Here is a 20154-nt window from a genome sequence, read left to right on the forward strand (position 1 = left end):
AACAACGATGGATAAAATGAGGAGCAATCCTCGAAAAGGGGCTGTACATCTCTAGAGAGGGAAAACCGATACTACCCTCTAATTTGTTCCGATATGCAGCTTTGTTGAGCCATGGGCAGTGCCATGTCTCAACAGGGGGGATGGTGCAGCTGGTTAACCAGGTGTTCACAACGTACGGATTTACAAACTACTCTAAAAAAATTTGTTTGATGTGTCAGATTTGTAACAAACATCATGCACAAGGGGCGGTAAAGCCCAAGCAAGGGAGTTTCCCTACACCACCATATCCATTTCACACTATCTGTATGGATTTCATAGAATTGAACAAATGTGAAAATAAGAAGTACTGTCTTGTCATTGTAGATATGTTTTCCAGATGGGTGGAAGCCTTTCCAACCAAAAATCCAGATGCAGCTACGGTGGCAAAAGTACTTGTCAAGGAAATCATTCCTAAGTTTGGTATTTTGGAAAGAACCTACAGTGACAATGATACACACTTTGTAAATCAAACCATACAGCAGTTGAGTAAGCATTTTGGTATTTCTTTAAAAAATCATTGTGCATACCATCCACAATCTGCAGGGCTAGTTGAAAGGCATAATGGTATACTGAAAAACAAATTGAGAAAATTATTAGCTGAGACAGGGAAAACTGGTTATACTGTTTTCCCCTGGCACTGTTGAGCATGAGAACTGTCCCTACAGCAAAAGGATTGACTCCTTTTGAAAAATTATTTGGAAGGGCTTATTACACACCCCAGCATGTCATGTCATCAGACCAGAAAACTGATTTCACACTAGCTGAATATATGAAAAAGTTGTTGAGTTCTAAACATCTGTTGCAGTCAAATTCTGTTTCAGATAGAAAACAAACAGAGACATCAGAAGTGGCAGTGTCGCCCAAAGATTGGGTGTGGATCAAAAACATCAAGAGGAAGAATTGGTCATCACCAAGGTGGGAAGGTCCCTACCAGGTGCTTCTTTCGACACTCACTGCAGTCAAGATAGCAGAACGAGTTTCGTGTATATACCTGACGCACTGCAAGCTGGTTAAGAACTTTGAGTTGGACAAAAATCTTACCTCTCCATCCGGGCTCTCAGCATAAAGTCTGGCTAAAAAGGGGGGGTCAGATCAATAGGACTGATCCGTCTCAACCCCAGTGAAGAAACCATCAGTGCTGAAGGTCCTATTAGGGCAGAGAGTAAGAGCATGTGTCCAAAGAAAAAATGACAGAATCCAGTAAGATCCAAATACACCTACTTGGAAGAGTCAGAGAAAACAGAAATGCAGAACAACCATTTCCACAAAAGTATTGCCTAACCATCCTGTTGACTGTACTAGTGACAATAATCTTTTTGTTGTGGCCATTCCTTTTTTCAGCCACACAAATTGAACTGAACAGGTGTGCAGAGTGGCACCCGAACTTTAACACTTACCAGGCAATCAAATATGTGTATGCTGAAACTTTCAACGTTTTGAATTGCTGGATTTGCACAGCTTTACCAACAGCATATGGGGGATTACTGTTAACTTCAGTTCCCCTAGGAGCCAACAAGGCCTGGGAAAACTTAATTCATGATGCATTAGATATTACATCACAAGATAAAGTAGCATTTCACTTGTCTGTTCGACAGAAGGGAACTGTGTGTTTTTACAAGAATGATCAGTTCAGGTGGGTTGGAGCAATTGCAATGTGACTGTTCCCTATAGATGCTACACTAAACCTGATAACACCAGATCTTATTGCAACAAAAGCTATGATACATTTTTTTTAAATGATGCATAGGACAACTGAAGAAGTAAAACATAATGCTGATCTCTATAAGCAACTGTCTATAATTGACACAAAAATGTTTCATGCAGAGCCAGGGCATAGTAAAGTTAGTACTAAAGTATAAGATTGTTACTTTGTATGTGGTAAAAAAGCATATAAATGGTTACCTGAGAATTGGTCCGGCAGTTGTTTTTTGGGCTACCTGGTTCCGGCCATACGACACACAGCAGTTTTACCTCAAGGGAAAATTCGGAATGTTCAAGAGATCAAGAAACCTATCAATCCAGTGGGGCAAATCAATGCGCGCTGGAAAAACCATCATGCTGTGGGCGATGGACTGACACACATGGACTTGAGTGATACTGTTATATCGTGGGCAGGTGTACTGCCAGCATATGGAGCAACAAAATCAATCTGGGAACTGAGAATATTGTCTAAGCTTCTCGAAATAATGAGCAATGCAATCTTTTCTGCCCTAGAACTGGTGACTGATGAACTGACTGCCATGAGAACAGTGGTGCTTCAAAATCGCATGGCTCTTGACTTCACCCTAGCGGCGAGAGGAGGTACGTGCGCTTTTAATCCAGGAGGAGTGCTGTTCATATATTCTTGACCACAAATACGAGATAGACCACCATCTTGAGGTAATTCAGCAGGTGTCCGCTATGACCAAACCAGGCCCAAATCCATTGATGGACTTTTTCCAGAAATTGCTTGGGGGTGGGGCAGTATCTTGATGAACATTCTGATTGCCATCTGTGTAGGGATAATCCTACTGGGGGTATGTGTGTGCTGCTGCATCCCCTGCATGAAAAGACTGATTAAAGACTTTTATAGACATTTCAGTTTCAGAAACCTTATACCAAGACACTGAACTTGAATTGCTAAAAACTGAAAATGCTTTCATGAGCTTAAACTGAATGACTCTCTTAACTGCAAATCCTAAGCGGGAAGAGGTTAGGGGAAGAAAAAACTGTTTATGCTTATCTTGAAAGTAGAATAAAAGTATTAAAAGGGGGGAAATGTAATAGTAATATATATGCTTAGTGCATTCGAGGTTTAAAAGGGTTAATACATTTATTCTGTTCACACTGCATGAATCTGCACAGCTATTAGAAACTTAACAAGAAGCATTTCATTTCTGCTAATGTCATGAAACTTAACAAAGAGATATTCATTTCTGCTTATGCTATGAGAAAGTATGCAGCTGCTAGAAGCATTGATAAAGAAAACAATAGACGCTTGAAAGTATAAACCATAGTCAGCATTACTTGCACCAAAGCTAGAAATGTTCCTTGAATCTAGACAAAATGTAACACATGTATTAGAACTGCACAACTGAAGAATTGAAAAGTTGAAGTGGGCTAAAATAAGCCCAAGGCCAGGTTGTTTTTCTCAAAATGTTTGCAAGCTAGCAAATAATCTAACCTAGTCAGCAATAAGTCTAGTAACATTTTCTGTAGAACATACGGAAAGCTGTGTCTAACTGCGTCAGCAATAGAATAGTAACATTTTCTGTATGACATGAAGAGAACTGTAAGAATACTAATCACCAGTAATTCAGACAAACCTTGTGCCTACATGCTTTGTCTCCTTGCTGCAAGTAATAAAGGGTGCCTTGCTTGAACCTAACGTGTATTGGTCTTTGAAGTTTTTTCCTTTGACAGTAACATATTTCTATATTTAGTAATAGTTCTTAATATTGACATAACTAAGAAGGACACATTAGCTTTGCAGTTTGATAGCAAATACAAAACATACCCGAATCATCCGTGAAAACAGTTGTGTATAGTAGCTGTAGTCATGTTCTCACAGTAAATGGTCAAGTTTTATAATTTATAATATTTAAAAATATGTAATTTTACCTAACAGTCCAGTGTAAGAAGGAAATAAAGCTCTTTCCTTTTTTATTAAACCATTCCTGGATTTCAGGTGGCTTTGAATAGACAAGAGTGGCAGAAAGCCACTTGAGGTACTGAAGTAGACTGGGGGGGGATCCGCACTCCTATGCTGAGTGCGGAACCCCCCCACAGTCTACTTCAGGGGTATTCAACTTCAGTATATATATATATGTCCTATGCTGAGTGCGGAACCCCCCCCCAGTCTACTTCAGGGGTATTCAACTTCAGTACCTCAAGCGGCTTTCTGCCACTCTTGTCTATTCAAAGCCACCTGAAATCCAGGAATGGTTTAATAATGTATATATATATATATATATATATATATATATATATATATATATATATATATATATGGATCCTTTATATCCGAATCGCAATGTGACACACACACACCGACGACGCAAAGACCGAAACAAAAAATATCCCATATAGAGAGAGAGTTTTGACTGAAGAAGTCTTCACTGAGAAAAATGTCAGCAGACTCCATTGCACACAGACATAGGCCACATCCTGAACACCATTGTGACTCAATTTTATCAGTCCCATGCTAGTTATCTCTGCATGCTCTTGAAGTCTATTTTGCTTAAGAGAGGGGATATCCAGCAGTATGCTGCTTCAGGTAGTACTTGCCAGCTGTGTGAGAAACTGAAAGGTCAGTATGGAGTTTGGTGAGTTTTTATGTCTGCAGGGGAATGTCAAGAGAATGGTTAATTTTTCCAAAAGTGTATAAACATTCTATTCATAGTATTCAGTGAGTGGTTTGTTATTAACAAGAACCTAGGAGAACTAGGAGTGGAAGCTACTCTTGTAAATGTAACATGAGCAGGAGGCAATCTAAGGAAGACAGGAGACTGCTCAAGAATAAAGTGAAAACTTTTTTTTTAAATTTTGTGGCAGAGAACATGCAAGTACACACGGGTACCTAACATCTTTATAGATTTCATGGAGTTTAAAGACTGTACAGCTAAGTAAGCTGTTGCCAATTTGAGATTTTCCTTAGTATAATTTTATTTTTATTTAGGAGTCATTAAATAACCTGGAAGATTATGATAAGACCTGCTTAGAGTCCGCACTGGGTGGAGTTAACAGTATTGTACACCAAGAATGGGGAGCTTCAGTGCCTTGCCAGGTAAACGTGCATTTCTTTTATGTGTGTGCATCATAACACTTTTATTTGCATGGACTTTTAAATATTTTACCACATTAATGCAGTGGTTATTATAGGATTTTAATTTTAGCCGTATAGTTTGCTTACATTATTTTGCATATTGCAGTTTACACCGATATGTCAGTACTAGTGACAGTGTAGTATGTTACATGGTGCTGGTGCTGAAGGGAGGTTTGTGTGCACATATTGTACGAGTGTGCATGAGTATTTATCATCAAGGAACACCTCTGGTGCCGAGCTTTCCTCAGCATTAGTCCTCAGCTTCTCCACATTTGTGCACATACAGTGTCATGTGGAACAAGTTTGCACAGTTGGACTAATTCCCCTTCCCACTACAGATTTCATACTAGATTTTACTTTTTAGCTGGTGCATCTGGTGTAAGTGTCTTACATAAGCAGCATTGGCTTGTGCCTTCTTCATTTCTTCTTGAGTTGCCATCCAAAACTGTAGGTCACTTGATTTTTTTTTTTTCATGCATAGTAAATTAGTAATTTGTAATGTTTGTTTCTTTTTTTCTTATAAGTAGCTGTGCTTTTATTCTGTTAATTTTGACTTTTCCCTTCCTTACATCAAAACATCTGTGTTATGTTGTTATTTTGTGAATATCCTTGCCTTTTCTGTGTTTGTGTATGAAATTCAAGTTGAACTTTGTCTTACTTTTGCTTGTTGCTTTCTTAATATTGATAGTGAGGTTATGACTTCCTCTGCCGAACAAAGTCATGTGTGTGATTGCCCAATTTTGCATGCTTGAGCTAAAACCCCATCATTTGATAGCGATTTCTGGGGGTGGAGTCTGTTGTATCCTGCAAGATGCAGTGACTTCAGAATGAATTGTTGTGATTAATGAGTTTCTGAGAGACTTAACCTCCCCAAGGAGAAAAACATAAACAGCTGAAGGAGATTCCATTCTTGTTGCACTTTAAGACGTCTACGTATGGTCACTTCAGTGAATAAAGCTTTCCCAGGCTGCTCTCACACCAGCTCCTACCCATGAAACTCCGCACCATCCTCCTCCATTTCCAGTTTCAGTCTACTGCTAAATTTGTTTGTGTGGGTCCAAATAGCCCCAAGCTGTTTTGGAAGATAAAGCTTTGAAAGTCTCTGTTTCTGCCTGTTTTTGTGAGTATAGTTTGGCGGACTTGTTTGCCATTCTGCTTGGTAACCTCTTGCTGTGTTTGTGATTTTTTTTTGTTTTACTTTAGTTAAGCATCTTTTGTTATTGTTAAGGTGTTACTGCCTTACCTCTGTGTTTTTCTCTCTGGGCTGTGAAAACCTTACCTCTGTGTTTTTCTGTCTGGGCTGTGGCTTTTTTTCACCATCACACCTGCATCTTTTTCCTCTTCCTATTGTGAGTACAGTAATGAGACTTCTCAATTTGACAGTCATTACAAGTGTGTGTATTGCCTAGGTCTTCGCAGCACTCATACCCTTCAAATGCATTAGTCAGAATCTTCAGTGCAACTCACCTAGTCTGCTTTGGTGGCTAGAGATGCTTAGTGCTTTTAGACAACTCCTGTGGCTGTTCTTACATCACCAGTCATAGTCACTATAGATGCTTTTGTCCTATGATGGATAGATCAATGGGTGGACAGTCCAAGGGACATGGACTTCATATGAATCATTCTTGCACATCAGTGTTCTGAAGATGCAAGCAGTATTGTTGACCCTCCAGGCCTTACAAGACTTTCTTCCTTTTGGAGTATTTTTTGTCAGGCTGTAGTGTGGTGTGACAAAAAACAGGGTGGAAGAGACCCTTGCCCCTGGGTCAGGAAGTAATGAAAGTGTGGGAGTGGATAATTTATGCCTGCCATTTCCTGATTGCCATGCCTTTTCCTGGGGTAGCCAACTCTCTTGAAGACAGACTGGACCATTGTCAGTTGATGCCCTGTGCCCTATGACTTGTGACTTGGTCTAACCACTGCAAACATGTTGTTCTTTACATGGGGATTCCTGATCTATGATCTTTTTGCTAGGCCGATTAGTGCTAAATTTCTGAAATTTTTCTCAATGGTTCCTCAACCCAGTGGACAGAGCAGGGATGTGTTCATCCACAATTGGCCTCGGGGCTTACTTTTATGCATGTCCCCATTTCCTGTAAAGAAGAATGCAATACAGAAGGCTGAGCTTCTGAGAGCCATTTATTAATGCAGACCCATTCTAACCCAGATAGACAGGGTTCCCACTGTTCAAGAAATTTCAGGTGGAACCACCTCCTGCTCAGACTGTCTATGAAGAAGGTCCTTTTGTTTTGTCTATCTGGAAAGACACTTTTTTGCACTTTTGGGCTTTAACGGTTTGGCTACTCCACTTCCCTTGATGGCCAAAGATGGAGTTTGTTTTGAGTGGGCTGGTAGATAACCCATCAGCATTTCAGAGGCCTTTAGAAAAGGCTTTGCTTTCAGTCTAGACTGTGTTACAGCCCTGGGTCCTTTTTCAACCTCTGTTTCCATAGTCATTTAACATTTGTCATCATTTTTTTATTTAGGCCTAAATTATTCTTCATTTAAGGTATATTTGGCTACTGTAAACAATTTTTATATAGGGAAGGATTCGTCATCTTTCCCTTCCCTTAAATGTACAAAACATTCCGTAAGGATGCTTTTTTCTCTTGCATCCTCTGGGATCTTTGTCTTGTTCTGGAGGAACTAACTCTTTCCAAACATCTTTTATTAAATTTCCACATATGACAAAGGCAGTCTTACATTTATATAAATGAAACACATACAAAATGATATCACTTTAGTTGCAAACAGTTTACATCACAGACACCATTGAAACAACTGTAGTTGTAAACATTCTGCATCACTTGTAAACCACCCGGTTATTATCAGTTAAGCATTATATAGCTCATTCAAATCCTGCCTCTTAAACCTCATTTTTGCAATGCATATATTGTTCCCCCTTTTTCCTAATATAGTTTGCTCATTCCCTTTTCTAAAGATCCCATTCCAGTTGTTTTCTCTCTGTTACTGTGTTCACTACTTTACTACCAACAACTGTAGATATGACATTTTTTGGCATGGAGAACTGTTTCTTACTATCTGTGACTGCAACAAGAAGGATCTCCTAGTTACAGTCCTTATGAGTCAGCCCTCCATATCTAATTTTCCACAGAGAGAGGGTTTCATTGAGGACAGATTTCCCCATTTATCCCAGAAGGTTCTGTTGAACTTCAGTGTTCTGCAGAGAGTATTGTAATGAAGAAAAGCCCCTGCTGCATTGGAGGAAGGCTACAGGCAGCTTAGGTATTGTGTGGAGAGGGTCAAGACTTTTCAGAAAGTACAGTCAATGATTTGTTTTCTTTAGTTTTCAGAAACTACAGCAAAAGGTCACAAGGGTCTGTCTGGCTGTTTAGTTTCTAGTTGCATCTATACCATTTATTACAAGTACAAGAAGGTGTTTGTCAGCCTTGTCCAAGGTTTATTCATATTACTGCCTCACTGGCCTTTTTCTTTCAGGCATTTCAAACATGAGCAGGCATTAATTCCAGACAACATCTGTGTAGCTGCAATTTCGTCCTTTTTTGAACACCTTTGCTAGGTATTGCAAACTGGACACTGCTTCTAGATGTTCCTTGGAGATGCAGTGATCAAGTTTGTTTCAGTAGATTAGCCACCCAGGAGGATTAGATAGGATTTCTGTCCTAAAGGTTAGCAAAGCTGAGCCTCCTTAATTAATGGTGAGGTTCTGTAATTGCCATAACGTTAGATTTGTTTGGAAAATTCAGTCTTCATTAGCCATCCCACCCTTCATTCCCCTCTCTCCCTTGAGGAATATTTACTGGTTCTTTGTTTACGTGCTGCCTTTAGCTTGGTCAGAGACTGGGAACAGAGGAGGGTGGTACATGGCATGATGGGTATGGGTATAAGAGTTGGCTAGGAAGATTTTCTCTTAAGACCTGAGCATGTCCAGAGCTCCTAAAAGTTAATGAAAATTGAATTTTGCAATCAAAACCAACAATCTGATGTTGTTAATCTTCATTTATTCTTTACTGATGGGTTATCGGTTCCGTCCTCGGAACCGAGCCGGCCAAATATCAAGCTCGCGTCAGCCAAAAACTCTTGAGCCAAGGTCCTACCCAGAATGCTCTGCTCCCTGTTACCTCCGATCTCGTTTGCCACGTTGCTGTACAGCTGTGTTAAGCCACTCTCTCGGCTAAGTGTCTAATTTTTTGAAAGTTTTGTACATTGTTTTTTCTTTAAATATTTTCAGATAGTTTCCTACCCTATCATATACTTAGACTCTCTCCCTTTAGTCTTTTCCCTTTCTTACCCTTTTTCTTACCTTGAGGTAGTTTTTCATTACCATCGTTGGTAATCCTTCCTTTTCTCTTCTTACCCTTTTGGGTAGCTTTTCCTCTTCCTTTTGGTACTGTTCTTCTTCTCCACATCATTATATCGGATAAGAAAAGTAGCGTTTGTTTCAAGTAGTGTAAGGATTGCAGCCGTAAGTTACCGCTTTCCGATTGCCATGACTTGTGTCTACTGTCTGAATGTCTCCCACCTTACTGTGGATCCCCCGTGTGGGATTTGTAATAATTTTTCAACCAGGACTCTTAAAGAAAGGAATAATAAATTAGTATTGAAAGGTCTTCTCAAAACTCCTTTCTTTGAGGCTATTTTTGGGTCTGAGGGCTCACCCCCTCCTGTTTAAACCCTGTAAGAGGCATTCTTCCTCTTCATCATCAAGGTCGCTCCCTTCTTCTCCCTCTGGAGATCATAGGGAGTCTACTCCTAAGAAGGTGAAATTGATTACTACTTCGGCGCTGCCACCTGTGGCCCTGTTTGCTCCAGGCTCTGCACCGCCCCAAATGATTCTGGCTCCAGCCATGTATTCCTTATCGACATCGGCACTGAGTTCCCGGTGCAGACAACTATGGCTCCGACAGTTCCGTCGCAGCCCTTACCGGCACCGTCCATGCAGGTACAGTCCCATTCAGCACCGTTGGTACAATCCCCTTCGGCTTTAAGTATGACTTTTCTGTATTCCACGGCGCAGACATTTTTGGCACTGACATGTTCTTCGGTGTAGTCCTTCTCGGCACCGTCCTTATTGCCGGTGCAGACACTTTCCTCGATGGCACTGTATCCATCGGAGCAGACTTTTGCCTTTATGGTGCCAACACCTTCAACTACTATGGCGCTGACGTCCTCGGCCCAGACTACTTTCACACTGTTTTTTTGGTGCAGACGTTCTCAGTTCCGGGCTCTGCATCTCTTGAATTAGCAAGGGCCAAGTATTCTCCTTCATTGGATCCATTTGCTGATAGTCAATATAGTCCTATTCTAGAAAGACCAGAATCGCCATCAGCTTTCTCCATGAGGCCAACCAAGACTCTCTCTGAGCAAGATGTGTTGCGGCTTGTTGACCAGTTGCTTGTGGCCAGAGGTATCTCTCACTCTTCGAAATCCACGTTCCCGCCTTCAGGTGAACGTTGGAGTTTGAGGAGATATACGTACACTCCTCCTTCGACTTCTACCCAAGATTTGAAGCCTATTACTCCGACAGCAGCTTCCCTTCCTCCAAATCCAATAGTGGATCTCACTTTGGAATCGTAGTTGTCCTTGTGGCCCTCAGTGCACTGGGCATCAGGCTCTTCTCAGGCCACTGGCTTTGCCATGGGGGAGGGCATTCCTGGTTCCACGCCAATTTTTTTCTATGGCACCCTCCAGGGGTCCTCTCTCTCATGGTCCTCTTGAGACTCCTGGTCTGGGGTGGGCTCGTCAGGACAAGGTGTGACCCCGGTTCCGAGGTTGTCATGCTCTGTTCCAGGCTTCCATCCCTCCTTGGGCGGACCAGCCTTCTAGGCCATGGAGATGGCTCTTGCCTCTGCTGGCAAACCCCACATGTCGGAATCCTCTTCCCTCCCCCGTGCCGCAACTGTGTCAAACCAGAACCACGGGGCACAAGGGCCTCAGGTTTCTCGTCCTCAGGAGACCCCCTTTGCAGTCTTTCCCAGAACCTCCCACTAAGGAAGTACCCCGCAAAGCGTCATGCAAGAGGAAGCACATGGACTCCACTGAGGAGTCGTTGACTGAAGATATGGATTTTGATTACTTGGGAAGGGTCCCCATGGTCACCCTCTGATGAGGTGTCCTTTGGTGACATCCTCGAGATCCTTAGACAGGGGGGGGTGACTGGAAGTCCTCTAATCCTTCCTTTGAGGAATCCATATTCCTGCAGGCTTTTTGTGCCCGGACCCCTACCTCCTGGGTCACCTCACCAGTCGATGAGCTCATGGAAAACTCCTGACACCCTGGAAGTGATACCAAGGAGACCGGATAAAATATTATCGCCCCAGCTGAGCACCCACATTGGTCACAAGGTCTTCCAGTAAATGCTATGGTGGTGGAGGCTGCATCTAAAAAGGATTTGGCAGAAGAGAGCCAAACTGTCCATCTGCCCAACAAGGAGTCCCGGTGGCTAGACAGACTAGAGAAGCATGTGTTTGACTCATCGACTTTCGCTGTAAGGTCTTTGAACTTTTTGGCACACTTTACCAGGCTTCAGAGGGATCTTATCAACCAGCTCTCTGAAACCTTGGCAAGAGCGGTTCCTGATGAGGTCCGTGACAATGTGGCTTCTCAGTCACCCTAGAGTCCATTTCCAACTCTTCCATGCGTCTTATTTCTCACACAACGGAAGGGGTGGCTAAAGCAGCAGGCACGGACGGTTACGGTCACCAGATGACATGCCTAGATGTGCCTTTGCAACTTTGCGGACTCCTTTAAGACTTCATTTATGAATGCACCCATCGAGACTGCTTCTTTATTTGGCCATAAAGTGAAAGATACGCTGGCAAGGTGAGAACAAGATGGCAAAAACCCTGTCTGCCATTGATGTCAGACACTCCACTCTTCAGTGATTCTACTCCAGAAATCAGAGTGGGAAGATGTGGCACAGGAAATCACAGTGCTCTTTCCTGGACGCACGTGCTGAGTTCTCCCCTAGAGGCAGAGGGGGAAACTGCAAAGGAAGACGCCATTTTTGGGCAGAGGAGGTCCGCGAAACCAGGGTTCCAGAGATTCCTTCTCTGGCCAACCCTATCAGCGCTCCTGAAGCGTTGCCCGACTACTCACCTCTGGAAGCGGTCGGGGGTCGTTTTCCTTGTACCCGCTGCCTGGCAAAATATAACCACCGACTCTTGGGTACAATGGATAATATCCAGAGGCTATCACATCCCCTTCCATCTTTGTCCAATCTCATCCATAGTATTACCTGACTTTCCACCCAGTCAAAGGGAAGCAGCAGCACTCAAAATCCAAAAGCTGCTACAAAAAAAGAGTCATCCAGATGGTCCCCCCAGACCAGATAGGATCCAGTTTTTACTCTAGGTCCTTTTTGTGCCAAAAAAGACAGGGGACTGGAGACCAATTCTGGATCTCATCACACTGAGCAAATTTGTAAAAACAGAGAAATTCCGGATGGTCACGGTTCAGGCTATCCTTCTTCTGGAAGAAGACTATTGGATGTGCTCTGTAGATCTTCAAGATGCGTATTACCACATAAAAATGGACAGACACTCAAGAAGATACCTCCACTTCCACATAGGAGCCAGTCACTACAAATTTTGAGCTCTGCCCTTCGGTCTCTGTACAGCCCCCAGAGTGTTCATCAAATGCATGGCAGTGATTATCGCTCACTTACGGCTTCAAAGATTCCAGGCGTTTCCATATCTAGATGACTGGCTCCTCACCGCCCCCACCATGCATCTACTGGAAGAAGCCTTGCATTACACACTCTCCTCACAGCTCAAAGCCTGGGAATCACTATAAACTGGGAGAAATCCAACACGACTCCAGCTCAGTCTTTGGAATTTATAGGGGTACTGTTGGGCACGAGAAATTGCACAGCATCCCTTCTGGACCACAGGCTTCAAAGAATAAGGCAACAGGTTCATCTGCTGCTCTGTCACCACAAATCTCCCGCTCGATATATACTGCAACTCTTGGGGTCAATGGCAGCCACAATCACCATTGTTCCTCTACCCAGATTCCACATGAGGCTCCTTCAGTGGCTACTTCTCACTCAGTGGTACCCTCAACAACATCCTTTGTCTTTTCAGATAAGTGTAACTCAGAGATGCAAGCAAGATTTACTCTGGTGGATGTCTCAAAATCCCGAACAATGGTCTTCAGCCCCCATCAACCAATAGCCACGGTGACCAAGGACTCCTCCCTGATGGGGTGGGGGGGGGGTTATATAAGGGGAAACTCAGTCCAAGGCACCTGGTTGGAGACAGAGGCCCTTTTACATATCAGTGTCCTGGAACTGAGGGTGGTGCTACTAGCATTTCATTCCATCCTTCCATCGGGGACTATTGCGATCCAATCAAACAACATGTCAGTGGTCTGGTACATCAACAAGCAAGGGGGCACCAGTCTATGCCGAGAGGCCTTGAGAATATGGCAATGGATGATAGCTTCAAAACCACTTTCTAATTTCAACAGACATTCCCGGGAGCTCCAACGTGATAGCAGACAAATTGAGCAGGTGCATTTTGCAACCTCACGAGTGGTCCCTCAATCCTGTGATAGCGACAGGAATCTTCAACCGCTGGGGCCAGCCTTGCTGCAACCTATTTGCCTCCCCAGCCAACTACAAGGGCAGCAACTGTTTTGCCCTAATCCCCCCTCGGGGACAATCACCTTGAGACTCTCTACTCCACGCTTGGCCCTCGGGTCTACTTTATGCTTATTCTCCTCTTCCCCTCATCTCCCAATTTCTGAAGAAAGCATGACAGTTGAAGAGGAAAGTGATCCTCATTGCTCCATATTGGCCTCGACAAGTCTGGTTTCCATTCCTCTGGCCTCACCTCCTAGATCAACCGTGAATCCTCAATCCATCCCCAACGTTGATCTCCCATCCACAGGGTCTGATTCACCCAATCTAACAACCCTGAAACTGACAGCTTGGACCATTACTACAAAGACAAAGGCAAGTCAAAAACTCCTGTTAAGCCAAGGATTTCTTCTCAAGCTTCTTCTTTCTCGCTCAGGACCCAAAAAAAAAAATTATTAAGGGATGGCGAAGATTTTTTACTATTATTTAGGGGGGTCCAAAAAAAAAAAAAGACAGATAGGATATTTGATATGATTCCCTCTCTCTGTGTTCTTTGTCTTCAGTTTCTTCCTCTGAACAGGATTACTCTCTCTCCTCCTCTGATTCTGATGCAGGATGCTCTTCCCTCTGCTTCTCCCCTAGAGATTTTTTTTTTTTTTTGGGGAAACTTTTTTGAGAGATGAGATTTTTCATTTCATGGTCAGGTCATTATTCCTTCCGCTCAAGAAGAGACTTAGGGAAGTTCTTTCTTCTCCCTCAACTTCAGACCTTTGGCTATTCCTTCTCTTGATATTGTGATGGTGCTTTCTCTGAAGCTAACCTGAATCTGACCTCTTATCCTTCGTTCCTTCTTCCTAATAGATTATTTTACAGAGTTGATTTTCCCCCCATTTTTTTCTTCACCCTTCCTTCTGCAGATGGAAACTATTTCTCAGGGTTCTCAGGCTGCTGCTAAGGCAGCTAGCTAAAAATCCTATTCTTTCTATTAGAGCTTTAAATTGCCAGTTTCCATGTGTTCAAGTATCAGCAATTTCTTTTGTCTTTTAAAACAAAAAAAACTTTCTCTACCTCCTGCATGTGCAGAGGACAATTACACAGGATGTGTATTGCATGCAACAACAACAAGCAAACATAATAGTTTACATTGTTGTTTTTTTGATTGATGCCTTGATTGTTAGATGCCCCTGTTCAGCATGATGTTCTGTTTGGCTCTAAAGCTGAGGAGGTTATTAAAAAGATGGGATAAAGCGAAATCTCTGCAGACAGACTTAAAGATTTCTTACAAGTTCAGCCTCCTATTTCAGAGGTCTGGCTCAGGCCTCTTACAGGTCCAGATAGTGACTGCTTCAGTCAGAGGCCTTAAATCAAGAAGCTCTGCTATTGGCCAGAGCAGAGCCATACCCTGTTCCACACTCACAGGAAAAGTTTTTTTTTTTTTACTATACTATTTCCCAAAAAAAAGAAAACAAAACCCCTATGGACTATTCACCTTTCAGTGTTTTGTTAAACTGGAAATTCCAATTCCAAAATTCAAGATGCTTACAACAACTTCTTCCAATGCTCTCCCAGGATGCTGGATGGTGACAAATACCTCAGATTCAAGGCAGGTTTGAGGCGCTTTCAATTCTCTGTGCTGCACTTTTGTTTATCTACTACCCCCAGAGTTACCAAGTGTCTGGCTCCAGTAGTAGCTTTACTTCAACATCTGGATTTTTGTTCAACGTCTTCTCCTACTACTAGGATTTTCAGTGAACACAAAGTCACATTTGATCCCTTCTCAGTAAATGATTTTTGGGAGCTCTTCTCTTAAAAAAGCTTGCAAGGGCCTTCCCTCACTCCAAAAACAAACAACAATTACAGCAATTTTCAATTTTCAAAACCTTTTCAAACTTTACCTCAGCTCAGGCAAGGAAATTCCTGCAGGCTTTGGGCTTCACATGGCTATGCATCCTGTTGCAAATGCAAAAGGCTTCATATGAAAAGGTACAATGGTACTATGGTGGTGTATGCATTCTCCATTACCACCAACAGATAGGACTGATTCCACTGATTGATTCCTGCCTCCTGTGGTGGTGATTATGCTTGGGGAGCTCATTTTCTAGACATTGGCCAGCAGGGCTCTTGACAAAAAAGAAACTACTTCACATCAACCAACTAGAAAAATGTTTGGCGTCAAAATGCTCTTCTCTAGCATTCCAGACTTTTTTTGAAGACCCTCTTCTTTCTGATTCAGACAGACACAGTCACAGTGGTATGGTAAACAACCTTTGCAGACTAGCCATGAATTATGGGACACACAGCTTAAATTTTGAATGCATCTTTCAAGCTCCAGTTCATTCCAGGAAATCAGAACCTCTAGACTGCCTGCCTAAGCAGAAATCTTTTTCTCCTCAATGGATGGATGTTGGACTAACTTATTATTCAGCAATAACTACAGTTTTTGGGGTTGTCCTCCTATATCTCTGTTTGCATCATCATCATCATCAGTTTTGCCTGTTTTTTTTTTAGGTCCTTCTACATAACAGCTTGGAAGTGGATGCCCAGCTGGAGGCTGGAGGAATCTTTACCTTATGCCTTCCTCCTCCTCGGGTTCTACTGTGAAAATAAAAATGAAAAAACCCAAGACTATCATTTTGATATAGCTGAATTGGCTCGGGGCAGTTGGGGTATCCAACTTACAACACCTATTCTTATTCTCTCTTGGGATTCTTCCTCTCTTCCCTTCTGTCCCAGCATCAGGTCAGATGCAACTCAGGGGCAGACTCTCAAATCTCAAAGCAGCTATTCTTTTGCCTTGGATTCTTGGCCTTTGATTCCTTCCTTCCCAAACAGGTTTTGTTTGCTGTTTCTTTAAAGCTTTAGCACTAGATGCAAATCTTAAAGAAGAAATTGAGAAAGATTTTGTTGTTTGATTTTATGATTACTCAGGATCTCTTTTTTCTTTTCTTTTTTTCCTTTTTTTTACTTCTCAGATTCTTCTTAAAAGGCCTTTCCTTTTCCTCCATCCTCTCCCATTTCATGCTTCTGCTATTCGGCTCATTTAATACTGATCATTTTTTTTTTCTCACCCCCCAGAGGGAATTTGAATTTGGAGGGAATAAGAATTCTAAAGACCTCCCAGAACTCCTCCCTTTCCTGCTGGGGATACTTTTATGTTTTGGAGAAACTTACTTTGCCTCCTTGCTCCTCTGCTGGTTTTTGGATCTTCAAAGTTCTTATTGGCATCCACTTGCTGCTTGGTTTTTGACTGAGAGCCAGAGGGAGTTCAGGCTCAGATACATACTCATGGCTGTGGAACCATACATTTTTTATCACCAAGACACTTTGCCCAAGAAGGAGAACAAATCCTTTAAAGTAGAGGATTCACCATTTCTTTTTCTTTATTCAATCAGACTATTCACCTTCCTACCTTCTTTTATCCAAATCCATAAAAAATAAGGGAAATTTATACAGACATTTGACAAACAACAAGGACAACTACATTCAACCTGGACAAGACTAAAGATTTCAGAAAATCTGATCAATTCTTATCTATTTTCCAAAGGGAACTATTTAAAAAAAAACTATAGGAGGTGTACACAACTGTACTTTTCTCCACTTCCAATGATTTCCAGGCATGAAAACCTATCGTCCCCTGTGTGCAATATTCTTATTGCATCTCATAAATCGTCCACCAGACTAATCTATCTTAATAAATGGAAAAGGTTTCTTTATGGGCAGCGAATAAACAATTAGACCCCTTGTCAGCCCCAGTTTCAGTGGTTTTGGATTACTTATCACATCTTTTCCACTCTGGGGTGTCTGCCTCTACTATTCGTGTGCATTTAGCTGCCATCTCATATTTCCACATTGGTCTTCAGGATGCTTCGCTTATACCTTTTTGCCAAAAGTGGTGTCAGGAGAGGTCTATCACCCAATCTATTGACCTTCCAGTATTCTTTCCTAACCACTCTAACAAGGGAGAGTATTGCTTGCACTCCTTGGATGTTCATAGGCAAATACGATTTTATCTGGACAGAACAAAATCTACCCGTAAATCAGACCAACTATTCCTGGCTTTTTCTGGACCAAGACGAGGTCACCCTGTCTCAAAAGATGCATTGGCTTCATGGTTGAGAAATTGTATTACCTTTATCTACAACAAGAACAATATCACCTTGCCTCACAGAGTGAAAGCACATTCTGCAAGGTCTATGGCAACTTCAGCTGCTTTCCATGCTAAGGCTTCCCTCAATGATATTTGCTCAGCTGCGACTTGGGCCAAACCTCATACCTTTTATTCTTCATTACAAATTTGACTTGGCCTCCAGAGGTAGAGCTTCTTTTGGCTCCATGGTGCTCAGGAATGTCCTTCCATGCAGACCACCCAGGGATACAGGTAGCTGGGGCTCTGTCCCATCATTAAGGAATGAACGAAGATTAATAACATCAGATAAAGAAGTTATGTCTTACCATAACGTTCCATCTGTGTTGTTGATCTTCGTCCCCCATCCGGAGGTTCCTGGTTGATCTCAAATACTCCTTTGTTGTAGGTCTGTTATGACCAGAGGTAGCCTCTACTTTTGTCTGTCAACTTTAAACTCGATCTGAGGTAATAGGGAGCAGAGCATTCTGGGTAGGACCTTGGCTCAAGAGTTTTTGGCTGATGCGAGCTTGATATTTGGCCGGCTCGGTTCCGAGGACTGAACCGATAACCCATCAGTAATGAATGAACGAAGATCAACAACACAGATGGAACGTTATGGTAAGACATACCTTATTTTTATGGCAAGCACATAACTTTTGTTCTTTAGAACTTGACATCTAATGCATAAAGTCTGTGTAAATGTCTGTAACACATTACATAGATTGATAAATTCTAGACAGTTGAAATGCTTGTTTAAATTAATAAAGCAATGCATAAAACAATGGAAATTCCTGCTGTTGAGTATTGAATGTCAAGAAAAAGGAATAAAAAGTATGTTCGAGTGAAGTGATAGAGAAACTTTGAGAAGAGTACTTCAGAACTCTAACTAATAAAATTGTCTGTTATGATTAAGGATATCAGTTCAGTTTTGATTTTCTGCCAGGCATCTCCTTTACCCTTTCATCAACATCCCTAATGCAGGTTGCTCATTCACTGCCTCCAGCAGGTGTTCTACCAACTTCAGTGATTTGCTGAGTATTGTCATGTCTTCTTCTTTCTACAGTATTGATACGTTCAACTGTATTTCCTGGCATCCATCATGTTGGTAAACCAGCTATGCTAATGCTGAGCTTTTCAGCTATGTCATTTCTAGCATTGGTGGTTGTGGCTTTTGTAACTGATGTCTGGACTCTGGGGTCATGGTCCCCTTAGTATGCTGTTTCTTGTGATCCTAGAGCTTGATTTCATGAGGATAGCAGCCCTGGCCCCAACTAAATGTGCAAAATTATTTTCATGCATCTCTTCAAATACATTTTGCTCAATTTTGTTTTTTATCCAGTGTTATACAGCTCAGCTTTTTCACCAAAACTAAAGACCCACCCTCCCAGTCTTCCTTTTGGTAAAAGGGGCTTTCGAGGCATTAGATATTATGCATCCAGTGAATAGACCTTGCAAGCACATTGATCCTCCCACAGACCTTTTTTTCCTTGGAAGAATGTGCTGAAAAACTAGTCTACTTTTGTTTTCTCCAGAAGACCTTACATTTGGAGAATATTTACAGATGATGCATTTGGGGGAGGGGGTACTGACAATTAGATCTTATTCCATCTCCTCAAAAGAGTTTTCAGGCCTTCTGCTTCAACTCCTGCAAAACCTCCAAAGTGATTCCGCACTGTGGTGGACAATTTAAAAAATATTACTACAGCTGCATGGGAGAATCGGGTCTCAGTAACGCCTCTGCCAAAGAAGGCTGACTAGGTTTTCCAGTCCCAGAAAGAATATTTGACTTGGGTAGAGACTCCCAAATAATACTGCCATCTCTGTAGTGACCTTTGACGAGGCTTCTAAATCACAGAGTCCAGGTGTTCATCCATCAGACAATAAAGTCATGTGATGGATAGGTTTGGAAAGTGGATGTTCACTTCTGACAGTTGTCCCTGTGGGTATTCATCTGTTTGGCCTACATGGTATATTTCCAGATAGACGTGGCAGAGGAGTTGCCCAAGGGCTCATTAAAAGAAAAAAAAAACTCTGGAACCTTATGTAATTTAGGCAACTTTATAGCCCTAGTGATTTGTAATGTGGCAAGCGTGGCCAGAGAAGTAGGATCTGATATTGCTGTGTGCCAGCATTCCTGGCTGTGCTTAACTATATTCAACAAGTTCGTGACTTAAGAGTTCCATTTCCATGGGCTTGTTCTGTTTTGACTTGAAGACTCTCAGAACTTTAGAAGACATGATCTACCAGCCTCTGGAAAGTCACTGGGGCATTTTTCATCCCAAAGGACATCTTTGTGAACTCACACAAGCCAAAAGGAGTCACAAAGGCTGACCTCTCTCTAGCATTGGGAGTCAAGGGCACCTGCCAGTCACCCTTGGTAAGATCAATAGTTGTAAGATACTTAGCCCCACCCAGCTGCTCTAGGGCCTTATCTGTCCTAGGCATGGGGTAAGCATCTGAATCTGTGTGACTATTTAATTTCCTGTAGTCCACACAAAACCTGGTGCTGCCATCCTTCTTTGGCACCATTGGGAAGGCCCCGGGACGGTTGGACTCTTGAATTACCCCTAGTTCCAACATTTGCTGTATCTCCTCCCTCAGAGTCCGTTTGACTCTCTCTCA

At 42.2% G+C, this 20154-nt stretch overlaps 1 protein-coding gene across 2 annotated transcripts in view; it reads left to right on the forward strand.

Annotated features, from left to right (window-relative positions):
* INTS14 (integrator complex subunit 14) overlaps positions 1-20154 on the forward strand; it is a 359639-nt gene that overhangs the window by 29331 nt on the left and 310154 nt on the right. For both annotated transcript variants that reach the window (XM_044077983.1, XM_044077984.1), the window contains exon 2: positions 4697-4804. In XM_044077983.1, coding sequence (XP_043933918.1) covers positions 4697-4804 — 108 coding nt within the window. The remainder of the gene's footprint in view (positions 1-4696; positions 4805-20154) is intronic.

Source organism: Protopterus annectens, chromosome 7.part0 (assembly GCF_019279795.1).
Source record: "Protopterus annectens isolate FY-2018-M chromosome 7.part0, PAN1.0, whole genome shotgun sequence".
NCBI classification, from domain to species: domain Eukaryota; kingdom Metazoa; phylum Chordata; order Ceratodontiformes; family Protopteridae; genus Protopterus; species Protopterus annectens.